Consider the following 25,432-nt stretch of genomic DNA (forward strand, 5'->3'; position numbering starts at 1 on the left):
TTTTTTTTTTTTTTTTTTTTTCATATAAGATCATTTATTAGGGCAACATACTTCTATATATATATATTTTTTTAGAGCCATAATTTATATTGAAAGAATGAATGTGTTTTTCCATCATCTGAAACACATAACATATAGTAAATTCTCAATAAATATCTGGAAAAAATTTCCAGTAAGAAAATCTTATAATTTAGGGGGGGTTGGTGTATTTTTGGTGTTGTGTTTTGTCCTTTAAGATTAGAAAAATTACCAGGAGCTGATTCCAATAGCATATATTGATATGAAAATTTAGATATTTTTACTCTTAGGTTATTCTTTTCAAGCCATGGTGCCTAAAGTTTGATTTCTAAAGCCATACTTATGCAGCTAGGCTGGAATGATTTACAGAAAATTGTCCAGAGGAGTTTTTGTAGGACCTTGAACCATGGAGGTTCCTGTGAATGTATATAGCATTTACACCTAGTCACCTCACACTTGACTAAAATAAATGACCTAATTGCAAAGAACTGAACAATTGGTAGGTATCACAGAAGGGAAAACTGATCAGAACTTCTCAAGTCCCTAAATGTAGTTACCTGCTATAAGGCACAAATAGTATGTAACTAAACAACTCTAATGAAAATAATACAAAAAATGAATCGAACAATGAGTTATATTAGTGTAATTTAAGTCAAGGAGCATTTACTTCATTCGTTTTTGTTTTGCACCAGTCTAGGTTTTAACTTTTAAATTATGGGACTGTGGTTGGGGAACACAGCTTATATTACCTCAGGTTTTTATAGTCCTTGTCTTCTTCTTAAAAACAACAACAACAACAACAACAAGATCTCTGGCCTCTTAGTGGGTCTGGTTTTTGGGGGTTAGTTAAGAAGAGGAATTTCCAGAAGAAATTAACATTTTTTCAAACACCAGTGTTAGACAACCTATGAACATTATCTTAAACACATCTTTGCCAATAAGCCTAGGAAGTATAATCCCTGGAGCTTTAGGTTATTTTCTCTTTAAAACTTTATATCTGAAGTCTGGCAGCAGGAAAGGTAAGTGTATGACACGAGAATGATGCTGACATTTCTCGGAAGCCATGTAACTTCATTAGGACCCATATAACACATGAACATCAGTCTGGGTGCTCTAGCAACCTTGACCTGTAGTATGGTCAAAAGCACTGTGACTGTCCTTGGTATTGGTGACAGGACTATTTGATATCCAACAACAAGTAATGCATTTTTTTTTTCTCAAGAAAAGCTCCATTTCTACAAGACTGTAAAGCAATTAAAAAATCAACCATTTGGTAGAATTACTATAGGAGATAAGACTTCAAAATCTGATGCTTTTGGTAATTTGCTGCCCAATCTGAAGCAGTCAATTATTTGGAAGTTGTTAAGGATAGTTTTGCTATTCAGTTCTTAAAGGTCTTATGTAAAACACCCAAATACTGAGCAATCCAAAGTTTTGGGATACTGCTGACAACCCTAGCCATGGGCTTTTATGAAAGCACCTGCAACAGGCTTTAAAAGGCTATGCACCAGAGCTAACAAAATAATTTGACAGCTGTGGAGAACTGTGAAGCACCCTTTCCTTTTTACAGATATTCTCAGGAGATATTTGAAGACAGTTGCATTCTAGTCTGTATTCTCAAAAAGCAAACATGGTTGTACAAGCTCCCCTCTTCCCAGGTGAATGAACAGGTTTTCCTTTTACTGACTCTTGAAAAAGATTAAAGTACAGTAAAGCATTTTTTAATTATTTTATTAAAACCCACCAAATATGTAAACAAACATGATCTGACTTCTTATCTGTACAGGCTAAAAGGATAAATTTTGAATTCAAACTAGGAATGAGCATTTGGCTGCTCGCACAGATGTATCTCAGTAGAACAGCAAAGCAAATACTTTATTCTTTTGCCTCTTTTTAGCACATAGCTCAATCTTTTCCTCAGGCCTCGATCAGCATTCTTTTGAAGTAAACTAGCAGTACACAGTAACTGCAAGTGACATATAAACTACACATGGGGCAAGAAAAAAAAAAATCCCTTTAAGCTTATATAGTGCCTTTCATGCCAGTGAGTCCCTAGGAGGTTGGTAATAAGCCATTAGACAAGGATGCCCCAGTGTTCTAGTACAGAATGTGGCTGAGTTTAAACAAACTTCCAAAATGGAATATTTCAAACATTGCTCTGCATCAAATTCTAGATCTGGGGTTCACAAAACTTTTACACCTTTTTTTAGCAATGGATTTATAATACAGTGTGTATTTGAGAACAGATGATCTTCAGCAGCTCCATACAAACTATAATTTTTATAGATAAAAAGAAGTTCAGGGAAATAAATGAATCTCAAATTCCACTCTCTGGAAAGGCTTCTCTTCCTAGAAATCTCTCACTCAAATATATATATATAAGTGTATAAAAAAATCTTAAACTAAAAGTATTATTCAGATGAATGAGTATTTCAGAGACAGTATATTGATAGCTTTGCTAATGATGCACTGTTTAAAATCACTGTCTTAAACCACTTTTACTACTGGCAGCATTATTTTATATGTTGTATCTAAAACAACCTTTCTTTTTGGAAGATTACCAAAGAACATGATGGTACTGTCAAATTTACAAACAAACTAATTTCAGCATCAGCAAACACAGTGTCTGAACTGAACAGTAGCTAATATCCTAATCAAACACTGTGTAACCGAATAGCTAAGGTTAAGGATGCTAAGGATGCAAGGATTCCCCTGTACTGGCTGACCTGGATTAAGCACCAATATCCTGAGAAATTGCTAGATGCCTCCAAAAGACATAATTCACTGAATCAAAACTAAAGAGAATTTTAAAATGTTAAGCAGTTATTAAAAGAGGAATTCTTACCCCAAACCTCAACTAGCACTGACCATCTACCTTTTCTATTTTTTAGCTGATGATAACATACTAGAATGGACCTAATCAAACCCCACTGATTGGCTAATGTTCTACATAGACCCACAGAAAATATGTTGTGTGATGAGGATGCCTCATGCAACATGACCATAGATCTACCAGCTGACTCAATTATGTTTCTAATAAGACTTACACAAATCTTGCATCATTGCTTGGCTCTTACCATTTATTTTGACTTAGATATTAAATATTATTTGTGATTAAAATTAGGAGAAGAAAAAGAAATGAAGGCTGAAAAATGAAGAGAAACTTAAAGAATCCAAGAGAATTGTGTTGAAAATTGAAATTATATTTTCCAATGTTTTGAAGTCAAATTTGTGCTGGTTCTCCAGAAAAAAAAAAAAAAAAAAAAAAAAAAAAAAACCACCAAAGAACAATCAAGACCATCCTTTGGGAACTTGGTTCTGGCTTTGCAAATGCAACACAACAGCAGAGCCTTTAAGACAAGGCACCTTACGAGTATGACAGCTAATGTTGCCTTTGCTGCTCTGAGCAGGAGTTCACAAGAGTGGAAATAAAAATGATAGCAGGTGGCATCTGGTGGCTGAGAATTTCCATCATGTGAATGAAAAACATAATTAAAGTCGCCTAGAGACTAGTCTCAGTAGTCTGCTCCCAAGCTAGCAGATGTACCAGAATTTAAAAACAATTTATTAAGTAGCAAGATTTGCAGTTAAAGTGATTTGTAGTTGTAAAGGAGCAAGACACCCCAGATAGCTGAGCATTATGAAAAATGAACTGCTATTGAACATATAGTAATTAAACAAGCATTTTCAAAATTCCTATTGAAATATACTGTGGTCTAGCATTTATTTTTTCATTTACTTGGAGTTCTTAAAATTTATTTCTACAAAATAGTATTGATCTCAATTAATATTCCAACATTCTGAAAAGTGTTCAATTCTGCCTGTCTTTAAGAAATTGTTACTCAGTTGTTTTTTAATTTATACTATTTGTGATAATTTTACACAAATTGTATGGCATTAGTGAAGTAATTGTCATCTTACCACATCTCAAAGCTTTGGGGAGTATTTTTTAATGTTGATTTCAGTCACTTCTAACAGCAGATGCCCACACATAGGGACATTTTATCAAAGTGCCTATATTTTCTATTGTAATATGTCTATTTTGCAATTAAGATTTTAAATATTTCGTATTACAGAGTATTAAACCAATATCCTTTCTTGTTTTCAGTGGGCTTAAAATCTAGGAAGGCTGTATCAAAACTCCCATACTAATGTAAGATTCATTTTTTAACATACTTCTCCCAAACCCTAAAATTTGACATAGGCATAAAAGAGCTGTTCAGAAATACTAACATACCTCCCACATGGAAAATTCTGTGTTTGGACCAACACATGATTTTGTTCCCCATCTTAATCACTGAGCATGATATTGCCATATGCTCTGTGACAACTACTGACAAAAACTCCTCTTACTTTTCCAAAATATCATTTCTTTGTGAGCGTAAGAAAGGAACCTCACTGCACTGATGATGCTGAAGATGTGAACAAGGAAAAACAAGGTACTGTGCCACTGCTGCTTCAGAGCTGTTCCCCGACCCATTCAGTGACAACAATAAACTCCCTGACCAGAGTTTAACTAGCTTCCTTTGAGAATAACTTGGGAATAACAGGTAAATTTATTGGCAGAAACCAATAAACCTTGAATCCCAGATTGCAGGTTTCACGTTTAAATCTCTCCAGGTTGTAGAACATGATATGAGGAGAATCTGCAGATGATGTTACTATTGCTGGGTGAAAATGGGAGGCAGTGGAGGTTCTGGAAGGTAAAATCAAGTTTCCTCAAGCAACGTGAGACTGGACTATAAGAAACAATTCTCAAAATGTACTGATAAACAATGTGGGATATAAAGGGGTTTGAAGAATTTAGGACTATGAAAAACTAGCTAACACTCTTCTGTTGCTGATTACAGTAGAAAATTGGTGATGGTACTCTAACATACTGACAGATCATTTTCCATTGCAGCAGGAAATTTATTCAAGCCCTTCCTTCCACTCTCTGTGAAGGATGATCTCTCTCCTTACCATCATCTCTATTTCCTTCCCACTCAGACTTTCTGATAATTTCTTAATAACTTTGGTGTCTCCAAGTCCCATCTGATCACCATCTCTTGCGTGTGTTGCTTCCCCACTGCACTGTCTCCTCACACCACTATATCCATAACCGTTTACAAAGAAGGTCTATATTCTGCACAGCCACCGAGTGCCTGCAAGCCCTGATTAGCACAGCATCAGAGGCAGGTAGTAGCCAAAAGCCCACAGAGCTTTCCAGAAAGTTGTGTGGCAATGCACATGGCTCAAATACTAAATGTCACCTTGGACAGATTTTCCAAGGTCATTAGAAGAGTTCACTCAATAGGGTAAAAAATAAAGCAAGTGGAGATGGATGTGAGTAAAGAAGTGATTCAGCTACACTTGTAGTACAAAACAGCCCGCTCTTTGGGAATGGCCAATTTCAACTGTACCAGTGATTCATGGTTCCACTAATTAGTGATTTTTCCTTTCTACTTTGTAATTGCTGAAATGGATTCATTCTCCCCCACTGCAGAGCAGGTGGAAACATGTTCTATTGCCTTCTACATTCATCAGGAATGGTTTAAAAAAGCAAAACTTGAGCACAATGTGAGATCACAGTCATCCACACACAGGAAGCTGTAAGTGCAGTTAATTATACAAGCTGCAGTCATTTAAGGAAAAGATAATGCTTTTTGTGTAGCAAATGCAGGTAACAACATCAATTCCTAAAGTTTAAGAACCAGATCTTTTCCTGGAATAAACTCTCATTTGAATTACTGTAAATATTATAACAGCTGAAAATTTTCTTCAGTTTTTTTTACTTTTTCTTGAAACAGCATGGGGGATATACTCTCTACATATTTCTTAAGAAATCGCAGCACCAATATTTTTCAAATGATTCACAAGAGGGTTTTTTTTTTACAGTCAAAATAGACTTTAAGTATATCTATGTTATGCGTCCTTGTGATATCTTTCTGTACTTCTCAACACATTTAAATATCTCTCTGTTGGATAGATGTATGTACAGATGGAATCTGTAGACATTATCACTAGGACGAAGATAATTTTTATACTTCTGAACAGAGATGCAGTCAGCATTCTCGCTCTGTGAAAAGGGAGATCTTGAATAATGTAATGTCCATCCGTTCATCTTTATAGGTGACACACTACTCTAATTACACTCTCGTAAGTGAAGCAAAATCTATGAGAAAGCAACCTCAAGCAGAACCTACTGCAATCAAGCTAAAAATCAATACACTTATAACCACAGCTTTGTATGGCTCTTCCGCTTAAGAACATCTGCCTATTCTATTATCCTAATCATTCAATAATACTTCATCCAACTTAGTCTCTCAGAGTTACGTATAGCAAAGCCACAAAGTTGGCTCTGCTTCTTGAAAAACAGATCAAGAGAACAAGCATGGCCACTGGGAATATTTACTGAAAGGTTAAACAATTCTAACTAAGAGTGAAGTGTAAAGGATGTCTTATTATAAGCCAGGAATACCTCTTGGTCTATGAACCCTTCTAGGGGAAAGGCATCCAAAAGACTGAGGTATACTCTCAAATAAGTGACATGAAAGTCTTTATCAAATATGTGTTCATTAAAACTTAGTAAAAGCTTTTAAAACTCCATTTCAAGGTCAAGGAAAAAATTTCTTTTTCTTTTTATGTGTAAAGCAAAACAAAAGAAAGAAAATCAGCCTGATCCCAAACTCTAAAGATTCTTACTGGCTTTATTTAGCTGTAGATTCAAGCCTTCAACTTGTCCATTGAGTGACAGCAGAAAATAGGTAGCACTACATAGGTATGTCATTGCAACCTGGCTGACATGTCTGTGCATGGATGTTTCACATAGAATAATTATCCTAAATATCAGGTCTGCTGACCCAGATGTATATCTTATTTTGAGGACATAGAACTGTTTTCCTTCATTAAAAAGATTAACTTTGCATTGTTTGAGGCATAGTCGTAGTCTAATCCTGTTATTTTTGGATGTGACTGGAAAAATAAACATTACATTAAACCCCAGACCAACATAAACAGGGTTGATGCAATAAATTAGATTCCTTAATAAAAGCTATGCCACGCATCTGCTTGTGCAGCATGGGTACTTCATTCTACACACCTGAAAATCCAAAGGCAAACTGATTATTTAGTTACCTGTGTGGACTTTAGATTGAATATGTATCATCTTCAAACTGGATTATTTATAGTATCCCCAAAAAATTCTTTACAAGACTGACAATGCAGCATCTGAAGAGATTGCCTGTCAGACATCAAAATGATGCCTATTCTTTGCTCAAGGAGATTTCTCTTGCCAACTCATCAGAAAGTGAGTTTGTAGTACAAACCCAAGCCTCCTCCCTTTTCTCTATATTTATTAAAGGGTTGACATTTCTAATTCTTTGCCAACAAGATCTTACCACCATCATTCACCATTTGCCTTTCTCACATGACTCCCTGCTTTGTGCAGTCAAAGATGGAAAAGAACAAACACAAATCAACAGGTCTGGGCTGAGCAATACTCAGCGTAACCTGAAAATGCTCAACTCACAATAGTTAGCACAGAGGCTGCTGAATGGTGCTTAAGATTAATTCTCTGCCGTTAACATTTCCTGAATGGAGCAGGCACCTCAGACACTGAATATTTATGTTCTTCTCTTCTAGAGCTTTCTTTGCACAACACAGGCAGATGGACAAGAATGGGAAGGGAGACTTGAGTTTCCTCTAAAGCTGATACACACTAAATGAAAGAGGAGGAGAGTCTTCCACCTCAGAATTGCCACATCAATTGCAATGAAGAGCCAGTTTTACACTGAACCAATTACTACATTGTGAGGGAGAGACAAGAGGAAGGCAGGACAAACTTGTTTCTAACTCTTTACCTCTTTGCATTTCACCTTATTTCTAGCTCTTGAACACTGAACCCTAACCATGTTCTGGAACAGCTTAAGTGTTTGGTTTAGTCTTGGTATAAACAACATTACCATTCGTGGCTGAAGAACTCTTTCAACAGGCAATAAGAGACAGTATTTTCAGAAACACCACAATGACCTTGCAATCTATACTTTTTTTCAGAAGTGGTAGAGGTATTTAGGAGCTCAGTTCTCACAGAAAATCAATGGGAATTATGTGCCTGGCCTACTTTGACGTGCTTGTAAATCCTACCAGTTGCCATGCTACATCTTTAGGCACCTAAATATCTTTGAAATCATGTTGTCAATCACTGATAATGATGAAACATAGAATACAAAGTCCACTGAGTGCTTTGAAACTTTCAGTGTAGGACATATTTGAGTTGCCCTTTTTCTTCTTTCAGAAGCAGACTCCCTCAAAAGCCAGTCAGACAAAGATCATGGGAATTGCTTTTCTGCTGTGTTTGCATCTCTGCTCTGCTGGATTTTTTGCTTTGTCCCTCACTGTGGCCCCATTTTTATTCTGTTTTTATCAGTTTGGGGACATCTAATTTGATTTTTACTAAATAGCCATATCTGTGTCTTGATGATTTCTGCAAATATCAATTAGAAGAGCAGGCTTTCCTATTTTCTGTGGAAGACCAAATACTTAGAGGATGACTACCAGTCGAGTTCAGTTATACAAATAATGCAGGAAGGAATTTCCATTTTTCCAATGAACCTGCAAGACAGATTTCTCCAGCCGCATTCCTGCACTGACTCTCCACTGCATTCTTTTAGCTTATCATGTGTATCTCTGAGGATATACTTCCATAATGTTCAAGGCTAGAACACACCATCAGGTTATCTAGTCTGACACTTTGTTGTCAGACTCCTATATTTCAGCTAGACACCTTTTCAGCTGATGTGTATCTTCCATTAGGTAAACAATCATCTTCTGCAGACATCAGGGAAAGCAATATCCACCCTATGCTGTGGTAGTTTATCACTCTTAGTGTTAAGAACATGTACCTCATTTTCAGTCTGGATTCAGTTAGCTTCAGCTCCCAGTCATTCATTCTTGTTAAACTCTTCCTACTAGATTAAAGGGAGCTATAGTAGCCTGAATCTTTTCTTTTTCTTTGAAGGTACTTAGTATTCACAATAACAAAGTCACCTCTTGCTGAAGACGTGAATAGAATACTTTAATCTTCTCTGTGAAGAATATCCTTAGTTTGTAAATAACATGAGTGACTTTTTTCTGTTCTTTCTCCAATTTGGACACTCTATCGATATGCACATTCCAGTGTCTCCAGTGCCATGTACACAGGTGATGTGTGACCATGTTTGGTGTCCCCTGTTGCAAGGTTTATAATTTCATGGCTGTATGAAAAAATATCAATCTCAGCTTGCCATTCACCTTGTCAGTTTTAAAGCTACTTTCCAGATGTAAATGTAATGGCAATATAACACATGAGGTAGTAGGGAATTGGGCCCTGAGGTTAGAAAGACTATATTTGGGTGTCACAAGAGAATATAACTCTGACTAATGGGATAAAATTAAGCAAGGGAAAATTTAGGCAGACTGGAATGAAATAGTTCTTAACTGTGAGATCTATTATGTTGTAGAATAATCTTCTGTGGGAATTGATGGAGACCTAGTTACTTCAGACATTTAAAACTAAACTGGATAAAACACTTGAAGATATTCTGTAAGGAATTATCCTGTATTGCCAGAGGGGAGGATTAGATGACCTAGTAGGTCATTTCCATCTCCACTTTCCGTGATTTTGTTGTACAAAGCCCCACAAACAGCACATTGTTATCAAAGTCAAGAGATGCCACTAAATCCTGTCTGTGTTGGAAAAAGAAGAGTGAATAACATCACCTGCTGGTAACTGTGCAGGAATCCTAATCCAGCATTTATGCAGGTTAATAAATGCAACCAGTGCCGAGGGCTGGGTGTATAGCTTACGTCTGAAATCAGAAGCCTCTACTAATGCAAAAATGTGAGGAAACATCAAATGAGTTATGAACAGGAGAGGAGGAGTAGGAAAGGAAAAATCAGGATAGGCCTGACGTGCATAATAGTGTCATGAGCAATTTATCAGTCAGGAATGAATCAGCCTGTAGTACAAGAGATGAAACCTGAAGCTCCAGTCAGCCAGCTGGGAAAATAGATGTTTTTTATAGGCTTTGGTGTATGGGCATTGATTCACATAATGATATTACCAATTGAAATCATAGTTAAGATGAGACCCGAGCCAGGATCTTTGCTAAAGGTTGTACAAACACACAGCAAGCCAACTCATGGCTCATGAAGAAATGTACAAGTGGATGAACAGTCTAGCAGAGAAAGCTCTCAAAAGAATATTGATAAGTGATACCCTAGAGAAGGATCACACAGTGCTAAGGTCCATAACTTGATTGGTTTTTTTTTTGTGTGTGTGATTTATTCCTAAATTTGCTCTCAACTCATAACACACTGTGCTCCCTTAATTATTGCACTTATATATTCATTTGTCTGCATGAAGAATCACTAGGCAACCCATTGCTTATTATTTCTCTAGTTTAATTTTTACATTGGTCTCTCTCCTAATCTCTCTAAACCTATTTGCAAATAAACATGAATTCTAAGTTCCTGTACTGGGTCTGGCTGGTATGGAGTTAATTTTCCTCATAGCAAGCTGTATGGTGCCATGTTTTGGATTTGTGGCTCAAACATGGTTAACACACCAGTGTTTTGGCTATTGCTGAACAGGGCTTGCACCAGCATCAAGGCTTTCTCTTTTTCCCCACTCTGCCTGCCCCCATCAAGCTGGGAAGAGATTGGGAGGGGACACATCTAGGACAGTTAACCCAAATTTGCCAAAGGATATTCCCTACCATATAATGTCATGGTCAGCAATAAAAAATGAGGGTAGAAGAAGAACAGAGGGAAGGGTGGCCATTGCTCAGACTGGCTGGGCATTGGCCTGATTGTGGGAGGTGGCCAGTGATTGCCATTGTATCACTGGTTTGGGTTTTTTTCCTCTTTCTTTCACTTATTAAGCTCTTTTTCTCAACCCATGAGTTTTCTCACTTTTGCTCTTCCTATTCTCTCCCCCATCCTGTTGGTGGGTGGGGAGTGAGTGAGCAGCTGTGTGGGTGTTTAGCCACTGGTCAGGCTCAAACCACTACAGTTTCTTTTTTTCATTAAAAAAAAAAAAAAGCAATGAAAAAGTCAGGGTTTTTTTAACCCTCAAAACTTCTACCTTCTATATATTGTAACAGCCACTCTGAAAACAGGCCTGGCCAATCCAAAATGCACACTAACAGGTATACATGCACCCCAGTTACTCACCACTGCAGCTTATAACTTTTCCTCATACTTTGTCTTATAATCCATAAGAAAATTAATGAATAAATGTGTTTTGTTTTCTTTATGTGACCAGCCACTTTCAAAACACCTTGGGCTCTCTTGGCCTGGCTTTACAACTCCATTTTGCCCTTGTAAGCAGCCTAAATTAAGACAGCCTCTACATTTCACTTGCCCTTGCAGATTTGACATCAGAGTTCTTCTGAAAGCCCCCATTATACTTCCCAACATCTGTCATGTGACATCTATCACATTAGGGAACATGAGACATGTGGCAGTGCCCAAGCTGGGCTGCTGAAACCTGTCAGCACTTCACTTGTCTCCTATCTGGAAATACAGTCCTGCGGGTGGGCAGGGCAGACTGAAGAGGTTCAAACCCTGCTGTTGAGAGACAACAGAGATGTCTTCCTACAAATGTGTGCAAGCACATCCCATTTGCTTATCAGAAAAGATCTGGGATCCACATTTGTATCCCAGATGAAGCGTTCAATCCATTGCAGATGGACCAACCCACAACATTTCAAAGTGTGGTGTGCATCTATTCCTCTAGATCAGTGGGTGTGCCAAGCATGGGTTTTTTTTTTTCTAAACTTATGTCATAAGGTATGTTTTAATTAATTTTTACTTTTCTGACAGTGCTGAACGTACTGTCATTCCAAAATGTTTCTTCTGATAAAAGTGTCACATTTGGATGACATTCTAACATCTTTCTAGCCATGAAAGCAATAGGATAAAGAGCACAGGGAAATAAGGAATGGGTTTATCATTTCATCAGCAAACTCTTTAAATAGACAGATTTGAAAGCAAACAAAAAACCCCAGGCATAGAGAATGAAAGAAAAAGATAATTTACCACCAGATGTCAGTAGTTCTCTTATTACTGCAATAGTAACGGTTTAGTCAAAAAAGTCATAAAATTAAACAGATTTTTTGTTGTTGTTTACATCAGGAATTTAAAAATGATCAGAGGAATTTGTCTTCCTGTCTGTAGACCACAATAACAAAGAACACACTGTTGTTATATAAAATGGTATTTTCCCTCAATTTCCTATTAAATCACTGCTTTTTTTTTTTTTTTTTTTTTTTTTTTTTGAGTGCTGGGTCCTGAACTTGGGTCACAACAACCCCAGGCAAAGCTACAGGCTTAGGGATGAGTGGCTGGAAATCTGCCTGGCAGAAAAGGACCTGGGGGTGTTGGTCAACAGCCGGCTGAATATGAGCCAACAGTGTGCCAAGGTAGCCAAGAAGACCAATAGCATCCTGGCTTGTGTTAGAAATAGTGTGTCCAGAAGGACCAGGGAAGTGATCCTCAGCCCTGGCGAGACCGCGTCTCAAATATTGTGTTCAGTTTGGGGCTTTTCACTACAAGAAAGACATTGCGGTGCTGGAGTATGTCCAGCAATAAGAAGAAAGAAGAGCAATAAAGTTGGTGAAGGGTCTAGAGAACAAGTCCTATGAGTTGCAGCTGAGGGAACTGGGATTGTTTAGAGCACAGAAAAGGAGGCTGAGAGGAGACCTTAGTGCTCTCTACCTGAAAGAACATTGTAGCAAGGTGGGTGTTGGTCTCTTCTCCCAAGTAACAAGCAAGAGGATGAGAGGAAATAACCTCAAGTTGTGCCAGGGGATGTTTAGATTGGCTATTAGGAAAAATTTATTCTCTGGAACAGGCTGCCAAGGGAAGTAGTTGAGTCACCATCCCTGGAGGTATATAAAAGATGTGGCACTTAGGGACATGGTTTAGTGGGACTTGGCAGTGTCAGGTTTACAGTTGGACTTGATCTTAAAGGTCTTTTCCAATCTAAATGATTCTATGACAGATGTATCCACAACACTGGATGTGCAACCACTGCAATCTAGCTCCCTGATTTAGATTGGGGCTGCAATGGTCCTCAGTAAGGGCTTGGATGCTCTGTTGGAAGCATGCATGTATCAATGACAAAATACAAGTCACATCATGCTCCCTGATCTGGGGTGAGTGGATCTGCACACGTTGACTTGTTTTATCTCTACTAAACAGAACTGCTCAGGGAGATACCTGGCCTTGAAATCCTTAAACCTTTGTGACTGAGGGTCAGAGCCTAGGGATTCTTGAACAATTGTCCAGCTGATCAGGCCTTATGTTTATAACCAAACCCCATTTTCTTACTAAACATCATTTTTTCACTTGGAAAATAATGGAAGTGTATAAAAGTTTGGGATCTTTAATCGAGGTAGCATTGGTTTGACGTTCAGAAGATATACGTTATAAGCCACATGGACAACTGGCCTGGGTGACATGTCTATACCTGAATTTCTCTGTGGGGAAAGTGAAGGAAAAGGCACTGACAATCCTTCTAAAGTGGTTCTAAGATTTAATATCCAGAAGTGCTGCACAAGACCCAGGTATTTTTATTACCATTATTATTTGAAATTATGCAGTGATAACAGGAAGGCGAGATCGTCAATGACAGCTGAGCAATACTTTACTTAGGAAATGGTGTGATGATCCAGGCTGACATTTTCATTGCTTTATAAGCTCGTTTATTACCTATGTTATTTGTTGTGAGAACCAAAACAAAGTGGGAAAGGAGTTTGCAGCAATCAAATATAAAGAAAAGTCTGTGTGTGACATGAATTTTTAGGAAATCTGATACAAGAAGGAACAGAGAACCTCCAGACTGTTGAGATGCTGAGAAAGGACCATCAGGAAACACTCTGCAAGGGAACTATGAGAACCTGAAAACACCAATCTTTGCGTATTCATTTTCTTGTGGGGCTGGGCACAAAAACATTAAAAGAGGGTCCCTTTTCTCAGTCAGACTGCAGGCTGGACCGCTCTGAGTCGATGTGTCCCAGCCACAGGGATAGCCTGGCAAAGGCTTGTCTTTGCTGAGCCTTGGCAAGGGCCTTCACTGGGGATTTGGAGATGTGGCTCCTTCTTTATCCAGAGTAGCACTAGAGAGATTTTTGTTAAATGTTTTGAAGTGTGACTGTGCCAGGCCCTTGTGTCTGACAATTATGTTTGTTTAAGCAGGACCTCTGAGTTTGTAACAATGGAATTATCTATTTTTCAGGACAATTAACACGATGTTTTTGTACGAGCTGAAGGTCAGAGGATTAATGTGGTTTTATCTACAATGCATTTTTAAAAGCTAATTAAGAATCATTCAGTTCACTTTGTACTAAAGACTGAGAACATTTCACATTAGATGACTCTTGCTCCTCTGCAGCAGCAGAAAGAGAGAGAGGGAGACAGAGCGAGGGAGGAATGGAGGGTGAGAGGAACAGAGAAAGAGTGAGCTGGCATGCAAATAAACAAATACGTCACAGGGATGCAGTTAATGGAGTTAATAAAAAACTCCATTCTGGTAACACTAGAGATAAAATTGTTTCCTGAACAAAAGAGCTAATCTAAAATATTAATCAGCAAAAATATTCAGTATTTGTTAGAGGAAGAGATGGAGAGGAATAGAGGGAAGTGCTGCTCTCGGAGCATTATTTTAGAGATTTTTTATCACCTAGTGCTTAGTGAGCATCTCCTCCTCTCTTGCACCTGACAGCCTGTACACACCACCGTTCCTCTGTGGGGAAAGCCTGGTGAATGGGCCTCCTGCCAGAGGTGAGTCTTGTGGAAGGAGGTATGTGAGGGTGAAGAGCAGAGGTGGGGCCGGGGTGCCAGCCATGGGGAGGGGTGTGGGTGGTGGTGAGGAGGCAGCACGCCCTACAAGCACGTCAGCTTCAGGAATTGCAAAGGTTGGGGGAAGCAAAATGAGACACAAAATTAGGGAAATACAGAGGTAACATGAGGATTTGAAAACCAGGGCAAGGAGTTTATTTTTAATGCAGTGGCCTCTGCCTAGCCTTTTAATGGGAAAAGGTAAGAAAATTGGAAGCTGTTCCTGCACTCTTGCTTATGGATGCTTATCTATGCTGCTGATTGAAGTGCTCTGTGGCTCATTTGCTGTGTCTGCCCAAAGCGTGTAAATACTATCAGACATTGAGGTGACTCATTTCAAAACTGGGCTATGCACTACTATTCTGTTGATCAAATGTGGCAATTATTTCAGGCTTAAAACCTTTTAGGGATAACAATAGGTGCTGCCAGTCAAATCTGGAAAGTACACATGTATTCAAAGAGCAAGCTGAATGAGGAATAGAAGCAACATGTGTAGCTAGAATATATTATGGATTACCATCCTCTTACACAAAGGCTAGTAAACTCTTCAAAATGCAGCAACCTACAGAGCTAATAAAAGGGACAGATATGTGCGGATGTCTCGGTTTGTCTAATTTGTGTTTTTCTGGCATTGGTAGGATGACTCACTGGATTTAGCAACAGCTTGTGAAGATGAACATTTTAATAACTTTATGCTGCAGCTCTGCCATAAAATGTAATCTTTTACAATTCTGTATTCTCAAGTGAAATACAAGCTTAGAACCAGAATAAAATTAGAAAAGATATTTGAATTGTCAGCTTATTTTCTTTTTAAATCTGTGTTTCTACATTTAAATATGCAACTTAACTTGTAAAAGAGTATTCCCTTTCATCCCCATCCCTTCCCAGTGTGCCACTCCTTACTCTAAAAGACTGCTATATTTAAATACATGGCTACCAGGATAGTACTCCAAGGTGTTCTGTGTCATTCTGTGTATTTTTATATTGTACTAAACATAAATTAATATTTTTCTTCCCATCTATAAACATTTGAATAGGAAAGCTTATGTAGACCATGAATGACTCAATGGCAGAGCAGCCAGATGCATATTGGAATTTGCATACGTAATCCACAATGTTAGTAAACAATGGGATATATAGCCTTTCAGTTTTTCATAAAATTCAACAGATTTGAATAATTAGATAACAGAGCACAAGGCTTGCCTTGACTACATAGTAACTGTAGCCCTGAATCTTTCAATCCTCTTTTAAACCTTTCTTCATGGTTTTAGGCATTACTTTGGTCTACAGAAAGGTTCATCTGAGTACTTGATGGCTTGTAGAAGGTTATATATAAAGTGTCTGACAAAGCAGCAAGCAGAACCTGTGTTTCCAGGTATTAAGATAATGATTAAACCACTAGACTGACATTTTGTTTCTCCTTGATTTTAATGAGACTTGATTTTAATGAGACAGTTTCAGACTGTCACTTACTGAAGATATGTTTACATTTGTGCCTTAAACATCCTTACAGATTTACAGAAATAAAACGAAAGACAAGTTGCAACAATTTTAATGTAGACAAAACCCAAATGGTAATTTCTAATCTTATTGAAACAATTATCTTTTTATGATAAATAGCATGAAACCAAATTGATTAGGTTCAGGTCATTCACTGACTTTAACTTTTGAAAAAAATATTTTATGGGCATGGGTAAAGCTTCAGAAAGGTAACTGTTTTCTACCACATCAAGTGTTTTGATACGTTGATGTTTCTATTTATTACTTAAAATGAGTTGAATTTTTGAAATAATTCATGCAAAAATTTATTCGCTCCATTCAATCTTTCCACATCATACATCCTTTGAAATTACTTATACCCTTGATTGATTTAGTGCATAAGAGAAAACAGTGTTTCTAATATTTTTGCAAAATTCTAAAGCTCACAGAATTGAAAATGACATGTGTTATATACATACACATATGATACATGTATATATCATATGTATGAGACTATATATCTAATATAATGGGAACACATTACACACACACATAAATATAAAAATATACTGTGAGCTCTCTCTCTCTCTTTCTCTCCATCCAGCTTGGATTATTAAATGATAATGAATTACATATACTCCTATCTCAAATGTGTAAAACCTGAAAGTGCTTACACCAAGTAGTCAGATATCTACTGCAGAGAAAGACAGACTTCAATTTCTTACCTGCTTTTTTAATTTTAGGGGCAGCTGTCTTCTCATGAGCTTTCTCTTTTTTTCCTTCTTTTTCTAAGATTTAATTAAAGAAAGTCATTTGATATGCTAGAACTCTGAATCATACACTCAAATATGCAGTCAGCCAAGTCCTAGTGGGCACATGCTGAAAAAAATGTGACTTATTTGGGAGTTTAGTTCAGATTATTCCCTTATAGCACTTGCACCCAACTAACTATGGAGAAATCAGCTGAAAATGAAAATTAATCAGTATGCATCAACTATGGATGATTTGGACCCTTAATAATTCATCAAACGCTAGGCGACAATCGTCAGTGCATGAATGTGGTACCTTTTAACTTAAGCTCCAGCAGCAATGAGATCATTAAAAAATGATGAATGACATAAACATTTTCCAATGAAAGAAAGACCTTAGTGGATTTTAGATGTTTCCTTTGAATGAATGATCCAAAATGTTATTTAGATGGATATCAAGACTTTGCAATTTGGTCACTGCAAATTTTGGTTGCAATTCTATAAAATATTTAAATCTATTCCACCTTCAGAAAGTGGTGTACCATGAACCAAGTGATATCTTCCATGAGTTTTGTGTATGGCAGTATCACTATGTCCTGCTATATATAGTGATTCCATTAAATTGTTTAACAAGCCCATAGATGGCCACCAAACAGGACTTTTTATTTGTCGGAGAAAAAGCGTAGAAAGCATCAGGCACTGAATACATCAGAGATCAGACACTGAAGAAGCGGTAACATGCAAATAGTGATTAAGCAACTAAGAGAAGGACAATACAGAGTCAGAAGCGTAGGTTTAACCTAAGAATAAACAGTGGGATTTGAGCCAGGAGTGGGAGTAAAAGCTGAATGAGGCCAGTAAGAAACATTCCCAAACCATACCTTTCTTCTTAGTTTCAGTCATAGCCTTCTTTGCATCAGTCTTTTTCTTTTCCTCTCTTCTCTCTAAAAAAGAAAATAGAAGTTCATCTGACTACATTTACATAGAGAGAGATATATAAACATACATATGTATGTACATATATATTTTTGGGAGGAGAGTCCTTGACTAACTGCAATAGGTTCTAGATTTGATAAGCTAGTCACTTTTTCAGGAGTTTGCTATCAGATGCTCAGAAATACAGCTTAATACTCAGAGAGTGAATGTGACACTAAGGATAGAACTGGAACCAGTACGTACAACAGATAATTGCTTAAGTAAGTACTAATTCAAGAAATTATGCCAATTAACCTGGTGTAACTGACTTTATTGTGGTGATTAAGTAGACATGTACCTGTTCTGCTTTTTTTTATAAAATTTGAATGGCAGCAAAAGTTGCAAGTGGTACTTGGGAATAAATGCTGAATGCCATGAAAAGCCTGCATATATAATATACCTTTATAACACTTTTTATGAATTGAACCTCTGAAACTGTCATTACAAGACATCTGTTATTCATGGAGAATTGCAGTTAAAGCATCATCTACAAAGAACATAACTTGTTCTTTTAAAAGCATCTGCCTCTTTTATCTATTAGTTGGACAACAGTAGGAATAAGTATAAGGTTTGGTTTTGGTTTTGTGTGGTTTTTTTTTTTTTTTTTTTTTTACAAAAAGCTACAACAATTTAATTACTTATTCCATGAATGTTATTAATTAGAAAATCGACAGTTCAGTAGAGGAAATGAGGAAGCTGTAAGTCTTATTTTTCCTTTGGGAAACTAATCCCCATTTTGATAGGGGAGAATATAAGGGTACAAGAATAGCTAATCTAAATGATTTTTCTAACTGCTCATCCACAAAGAGCCACATGTGTTGACTTCAGTTTGTGCTGCATGGCTTTGGATGTTGATGTAGTTAGTGGAAATACAGTTTTCTTTTTGTGATGTTTTACTGTTATGAATATGAATAAGAAACTAAGTTTTATTACCATACAAAACAGCACAAACACAGGACTATAAGCCTTTAAGTGAGAATCTTTTCTTTATTTGAAAAATATTTAAGGTATAGGAATATTTTCTGAAGCCAGCAGATCCAAGAAGCAAATATGCTATTATCTCTTGCATAAATTAACATGAAGATAAAGGAAAAATGAAGAAAATTTCAGTTCTCTAGCTACCACAATAGACATTTCTTCTACATGAAAAAAATGTATACAAACAGTTAATGAAAAAAATTATTTGAAATGCTGCAGAGCATGCTTCCTAAACCAAAATAAAAATATGTGTATGTTTGGTAGAAGAATTGTTATTTTCATAGAGTGCATGAATTTCACAGTCTGTCCATGGTGGTCTTATAAATTAAGATACTTTGCCTATAATGGAGGCAATGTATTTAGCAATACTCAGGGTTTCCCCAAACCATCCTTCTTCTGATTTTCTGACAATAGAGTGTAGTGTTAAGCATCATCTTGACATGTTCCAGTTCTTTCTTGTTTTAAAGAGATTTGTTCAATGTGTTTCCCTTGTTATCATCTTGACAAAATGAAGCAGAAAATCCCTGAATGTGTTTTACAGAATGTTTTGCCCAGTATTTTGTGTGCTTAATTCTTCTTGCTGAAACTCTGAGTATAGTGGACTTCAAACTACAAATGCCTTTGTGTTGTGAGCATGCTTTATGATACTCAGTTTTGTTAAGCGTGTACAGAGCGTCAGAGTAGTGCTCATCCTCCACAAGCTTGTTTGGAGCTTCATTTTCTTGTATATTTTAGTATTCTTGTTATTGTCTATGTCTAGAGTTCTCAGGAGTCTCTCTCTCTCATTCTGACATGTTGTTCCAGACTCATGTTAGGGACTGTGGCTGCCTCCTCAAAATAGAAGACTCTTCAGCCTGAGATTACACACAAGCTGTTGCGCAGCTCCACTTTCCTGTGCCACCTATGACTTTTCAGTGTTTCATCTCCACACACAATATACAGCTCTTCTGATTTCTAAAATGTGGTTTAAATTGTTTGCTTACTCTGCCTGATTCAAATGAAACAGTTAAATATATCTAGTCTATCAGTTACTGTCAGAAAAACATTTCCTTCTGTCTTCCTTCCACTAGCCTTAGCCTTTACTCTTAGTAACTAGAGACTGAAGTGCTGCTGATACTTCTGTGATTTCATTTTTTTTCTGAGTGAATCTCAGTTCTAGTGGAGCTGTTAATAAGACTTCCTTATATTTCTACTGCTAAGTGATGCACAGGAATAATTTGTAAGCCCAAGGTCCTTAAAACCAACAAGATTCTCTTTAATTAGAGACCATTTCTGCCTTTGAATTTGTAGAATTTTTGCATTTAGCCCAGCTAAGCCACATGAAATCTGCTCCAAGTTTCGTAGCAAGGTTCAGATCCATATGTGTCTTGAGAGCCATGAGCTGAGACTTGAGAAGTGAAGCTTTGTATAGAGGATGTACAGAAAGCAGGAAATTTTACTGCAAATAACATAAAGCACAAGGCGACTACACCCCTAGCTGCAGAGAATTTATTGATAAGTCATTCCACCAATTAATTCCACTGACATGATTTTCTTCCATCAAGCTCTCAAGTTGCAATATTCACAGTGTCTAGGAGGCCTAGAGACTTCTATACTCATTATGAGTTTTCTAGAGGATGATTACATAGAGTTTTAAGGTACTGTGGCCCCTATTTCCCACTAGCACTGCCTAATGCAAGATATGCACTCTTGTTGTTCAGGTCTGAGAAAAAAAGCCACAGGACTTTCATACCTTAGCTGCATCTAACTCCATTGATGTCCCTCACAGCTACCACTCACAAAAGTTTAGGTAAAAGAATGATGGACTTGGTAAATGGATATTATGAAAGAGCTATTTCTGATTTAAGAAAGCAATCCTACTTCTTGAATAAATTAATCTCCTCTCAATTTGAGTAGCTCACGTTTAGATTTTTGAATATTAAGTGTATATTTAACATCAACAAATATTGTCATTTCTGAAGCAGTAAATGCAGTGGGTTTTCTGCAGATATGTACACAGATAAGAGGCAGAGCAAACAATTAAATAGAAACTCACGCAGGTGTTTTGCACTGTGAAATGTGAACCTCATTGAAAGTACTAATTTTTTTAGCTCTGAACAGTAACAGGACTACAAATGTCCATGGATCAGATGCATAAAGAGGTATCATAATATGTGTGAACAGTGGGTTACACAAGGAAACACAGGGTGGTTTTGATGATTCACGGTTGACTACAATGTGGAATTCAAGTGCAATTGACTATTGACAAAAAAATCTATTGTTATTGTTTCTTGAAATGGAATTAATACTATTTTTTCACCAGGAACACTAGTCTTGAACCACATTTTATATACAGGTTGTAAGATATTTGAGTTCAAAAAGACCTCACCTTCAAAAGCCTGAAATACCTTTACAAAAATGAAATAGGGATATATGCACATAGCAGAGTACAAGATGACAGGATCAGCCAGCAAGACAAGCAATGACTTTGCATTTTGTCAGGTGTTTTCTGTAGACTCTATGCAGAAGTGGAACTTTATGTAGTACAAGGAGGAATCCAGTGAGCATGAAAAGTGTGAATTCAAACAGTTGATGTGCTACTGAATGGGAAATTCAGGTAAAAATTTTTTCCTGGGGGAAAAAAAAAAGAAGCAGTATAGAATAGTTTTCTTGGGAAGTGACTGGAGCAAAGAGACGTCTGAGAAGGATTTATTTATTTCTGAATAAGGGGTGAGTGACTGAGGACACTGGTGAAAATCCAAGTAAGATTCAACAGAGACCAAGAAAGAGGTGTTTCAATTTGAATTGCCTTTACCAGCTTTGACATGTCTTTGTGTTATTGTCATGGAACGTCAACTAATTGTTAGACAATGGGGGGAGGGGAGATAACAGAAACATGCAAACAATGCAGCACTTGAAAACAGGTCTGGTAAGACCAGTGTGGTACTGTGGCAGTGCAGAGTGGAATCTAAATTTAGGGATGCATGTGAGCTACTGGGCATAGTATCATGGGAATGCCTCCAAGGAACTAGAAGAGGAAAGTGCTCTAAAGAGTTTCTTCTCTGTATTGCTCTAGATGCTCCATGTGCTTATGGAAACTTGTGACTCTGGAAGGAACTGTCAGCTCATCTCATCCCCTCTGAGAAACTGAGGTAAGGAGGGCAGCAAAATCCAGCCACCTGTACCTTCTTGTGGAGACGCATGTGTATAACAAACACTAAATAGTGGGACTGGATGACCAAAGTCTGGAGATGTTTTGGTTCAGATAAGCCTTCTAAAGTTCAGATACTTATACAAGGCTTATCTGCATTTTCTAAAACCCTGTTGTCAGGAAATCTCAGGAGAAAAGCTCTTGTGAGAGACTTTGGATATTGTCTGGCTTTGTGAAATACTCTTAACAGCTTTTCTTGCCTACTGATTCTGGTCCTGGCAGAAATGAGGAGCATCAGAGATACATGTATACTTACTTACATACAAAACAAAACAAAACAAACATTAATTTAGCTTTTCCTGAGAAATTATAATTCAGACTGAATGCAATAACTTCATTCCAGGTAGAACTTAATTTCATCTTTCTGCAAGTATCTCTGTACAAATTAAGATGTCACCAGCATAATTTTAAAAGACCATTCAAAACCCCTCCAAATTGTAATTTAAAAATTCTATTTATTTACTAATTTTGAGAATATTATGTTTGTTCTTTCTTTGTTTTATTTGGTGACTGAAATCATTTCCCTGCTGAACTCAATGTAAGTTTTGCTGTTGATTTCAGTGGGACCTGGATATCCTTTTAAATATTAAAATAACTCATTACCTTTCAGTTGTTGATGACATTTTTTCCTCCCTTTGTATGTTGTTTAGAGTGGAAACTGGGAATGACTGTTCAGTTGTACTTTTGATTCTGAACAATTTCACACACATTCATACAATAAGACCTCTTTAGGGTTACAAAAGTTTTTGAGGAATTAAAAAAAATGTAAGGAAATACTTCTGCTTAGTTTAGGATGTCATGGAAGCTCATACTTTTAGAATTAAATCTAAATTTCAAGTGAAAATTGACCACTGCTCTCCCTTGGAAAGAAATCAGTTTCTGGGGTAAGAGTATCTGTGTTAGTCCAGTTATTTTCTCCATGAGAAATAATTCTGTCTTGTCTCAGCCAAACTACTGAAAAGTCAAGAAAGATCAAATAAACCTAATTAATATTAACGTTCTTAGAAATGCTTCTTTTCACACACAAACACATATACATGTGTGCACACACACACAAACATACACACACTCACATATTGTCTCTAATTTACAGGTGAGTGCTTAGGCCAAAAATAATTGCATTTTTAGCAAAGCTATGTTTAAACTGCACCATTTCATTTCAGCAGAGTAATGCAATACAATTTGTTCTCATACTGAGCAAATGAAAGACTGATGGGGCATACAGGTCACTGGAGATATAGCACACCCTGAAGTCCTAGGCAATCTCTCCAGTCTGATTTTGCTTTTTGAAACTACTTCACTGTTTTCAAATCCCAATCTGAAACGCTATTTGGCAGCTTTGAAGATTGCTTATGGAGATATTTTTGAGGTCTACAGAAAGTATGTAATAGCAATATAATGCTTGAAATTTCTAGTGCTTTCATGTGACCCACATAAGTGTTCCTCATTTCTTCCTGTAGTGATTATAGGCTCCTTTTTCATGGTTCTGTTGAATTAAGCACCAAAACTGTTCGTTAATAGCATGGGGCCATATGTTGCCCTTACTAAACAACACAGTGGGGAGCAAAGGAGTACAAATACTGGTGTAATGAAGCCGGAGTATGCATGCCAAGGGAAAAAACAGAGGGCATGCCAAATTCCATGACAAGACCAGCACTAGAAACTCCATTGGACAATGGTCAATGGCAAATATAATGCAAATGTGATTATGATGGAGATTAAATTCCCAGGGGAACACTGACTTCTTATGGTATGACCTTCCCCAGCAAGAGCCAAACCAACACAGTTAAAGCATCAGAGTTAGCCTTCTCCCTTCTTGTGACTGACATTCGTATTAAGCAACATGAATCAACAGCAGCACCATTTATGTTACTACCAGTGCTGGGAAAGGTTTTGATGATGCTTTTTATGAGGCATGCTTTTGAGCAAGAATGTCTGAGATTTAGGAAAACAGGATGGCCAGGCTATGCAGGACCCCTTCTGCAAGGATTTCACTTTTCAAAGAAATGTGGAATTTGTGCATTTGAAAGCCCAGAGAATCTTAATACAAGTAAGTAATTTCCATTTGCAGGTACAACATGTGCAAAAGATTACTGCTTTTCTGTCACAGTAAAAAAAAAAAAAAAAAAAAAAAAAAAAAAAAAAAAAAAAAAAAAAAGTTAAAATAATCTGAGTTATTTGGTTTTGTTTTACTGGGTAGATTTTGATGAACATCTATTTTAAAATGCATAATTTAATATTGTCAATTGAATTATTATTAATAATAATAATAATGAAAAAACATAGTAATATGTCTAATAACAATATACATATCTTCATACATGATTTTCCTGCATTCTGGTAAGCTTTTTTCCCAAAGTCTGTTTATTTTTTTCTGTCTTATGCTAGAATAAAAGCAGTACAGAAGAGTCTCTGTACTAGCAAATGTCAAGGGCTTTCTGAAACAGTGAAGATTTAGGCTTTTTTCATCATAGCTAAATCACTAGAGTTTACTGCTTAAATGTCTAATCTAAATCATTAAATAACTCACTTTGAAACCTTGTGCATATTATTTCAAAGGTTTTGCTCTCTTCAGTACACACTCATGGAGATCTAGGGCCCATATTTCTCAAAAACCTTGTTTTTATGCTGAATATACAGTACCTCGTTAAAGATACCTAAACTATTTCTTCTAATACACTAGAGTAAAACGTAGATTATTGTGTTATGGTATTTCTGGCAGAAACATTTTTCTTATTTCTTTTTATTCTGCCCTGGATTAAAATTTATCAGAAAATGGTTTTTCATACACAAATCATGTCAGTATTACTAAAAATGTTCCAAATTTGGAGAAAACTTCAAAATTATGTATTTTTGAAAGATTTCTGTTGTATCTTGAAATAGTATTTCACTAGAAGGATTTTTTTAAGGGTGATTGATTTCATAGTAGAAAAGAAAAAAAAGTTTTTTTGTAGAACAATCCGTGTAAAGAATAGAAGGCCATTGACAGAATGTACAGAGGCAGATTGATTTGTGTAGAGTATACCCTTCTATACATCAAGGGAGCTTTGTCAAAATTGGTACTGTCTTCAGTAATTTAGATACTCTTGGTTATATCCCCTAATGTTATATTCATGAACTGAGGTACAGAACAGAAATTCTTCTTCAGATAGTCAGATAGTGTACATTCTATATAGCAACA

At 36.8% G+C, this 25,432-nt stretch overlaps 1 protein-coding gene across 1 annotated transcript in view; it reads right to left on the minus strand.

Moving 5' to 3' along the window:
- The window catches only part of LOC113477849 (triadin-like), a 59,957-nt gene that overhangs the window by 5,266 nt on the left and 29,259 nt on the right, over nt 1–25,432 (minus strand). Inside the window, exons 6-7 of the mRNA XM_026844528.1 lie at nt 17,990–18,052; nt 17,085–17,147 (exon numbers count right to left, since the gene is read on the minus strand). Of these exons, the coding sequence (XP_026700329.1) occupies nt 17,085–17,147; nt 17,990–18,052 (126 nt within the window). The remainder of the gene's footprint in view (nt 1–17,084; nt 17,148–17,989; nt 18,053–25,432) is intronic.

This window comes from Athene cunicularia (genome assembly GCF_003259725.1).
Source record: "Athene cunicularia isolate RWA chromosome 3 unlocalized genomic scaffold, athCun1 chr3_part1, whole genome shotgun sequence".
Lineage (NCBI taxonomy): Eukaryota > Metazoa > Chordata > Aves > Strigiformes > Strigidae > Athene > Athene cunicularia.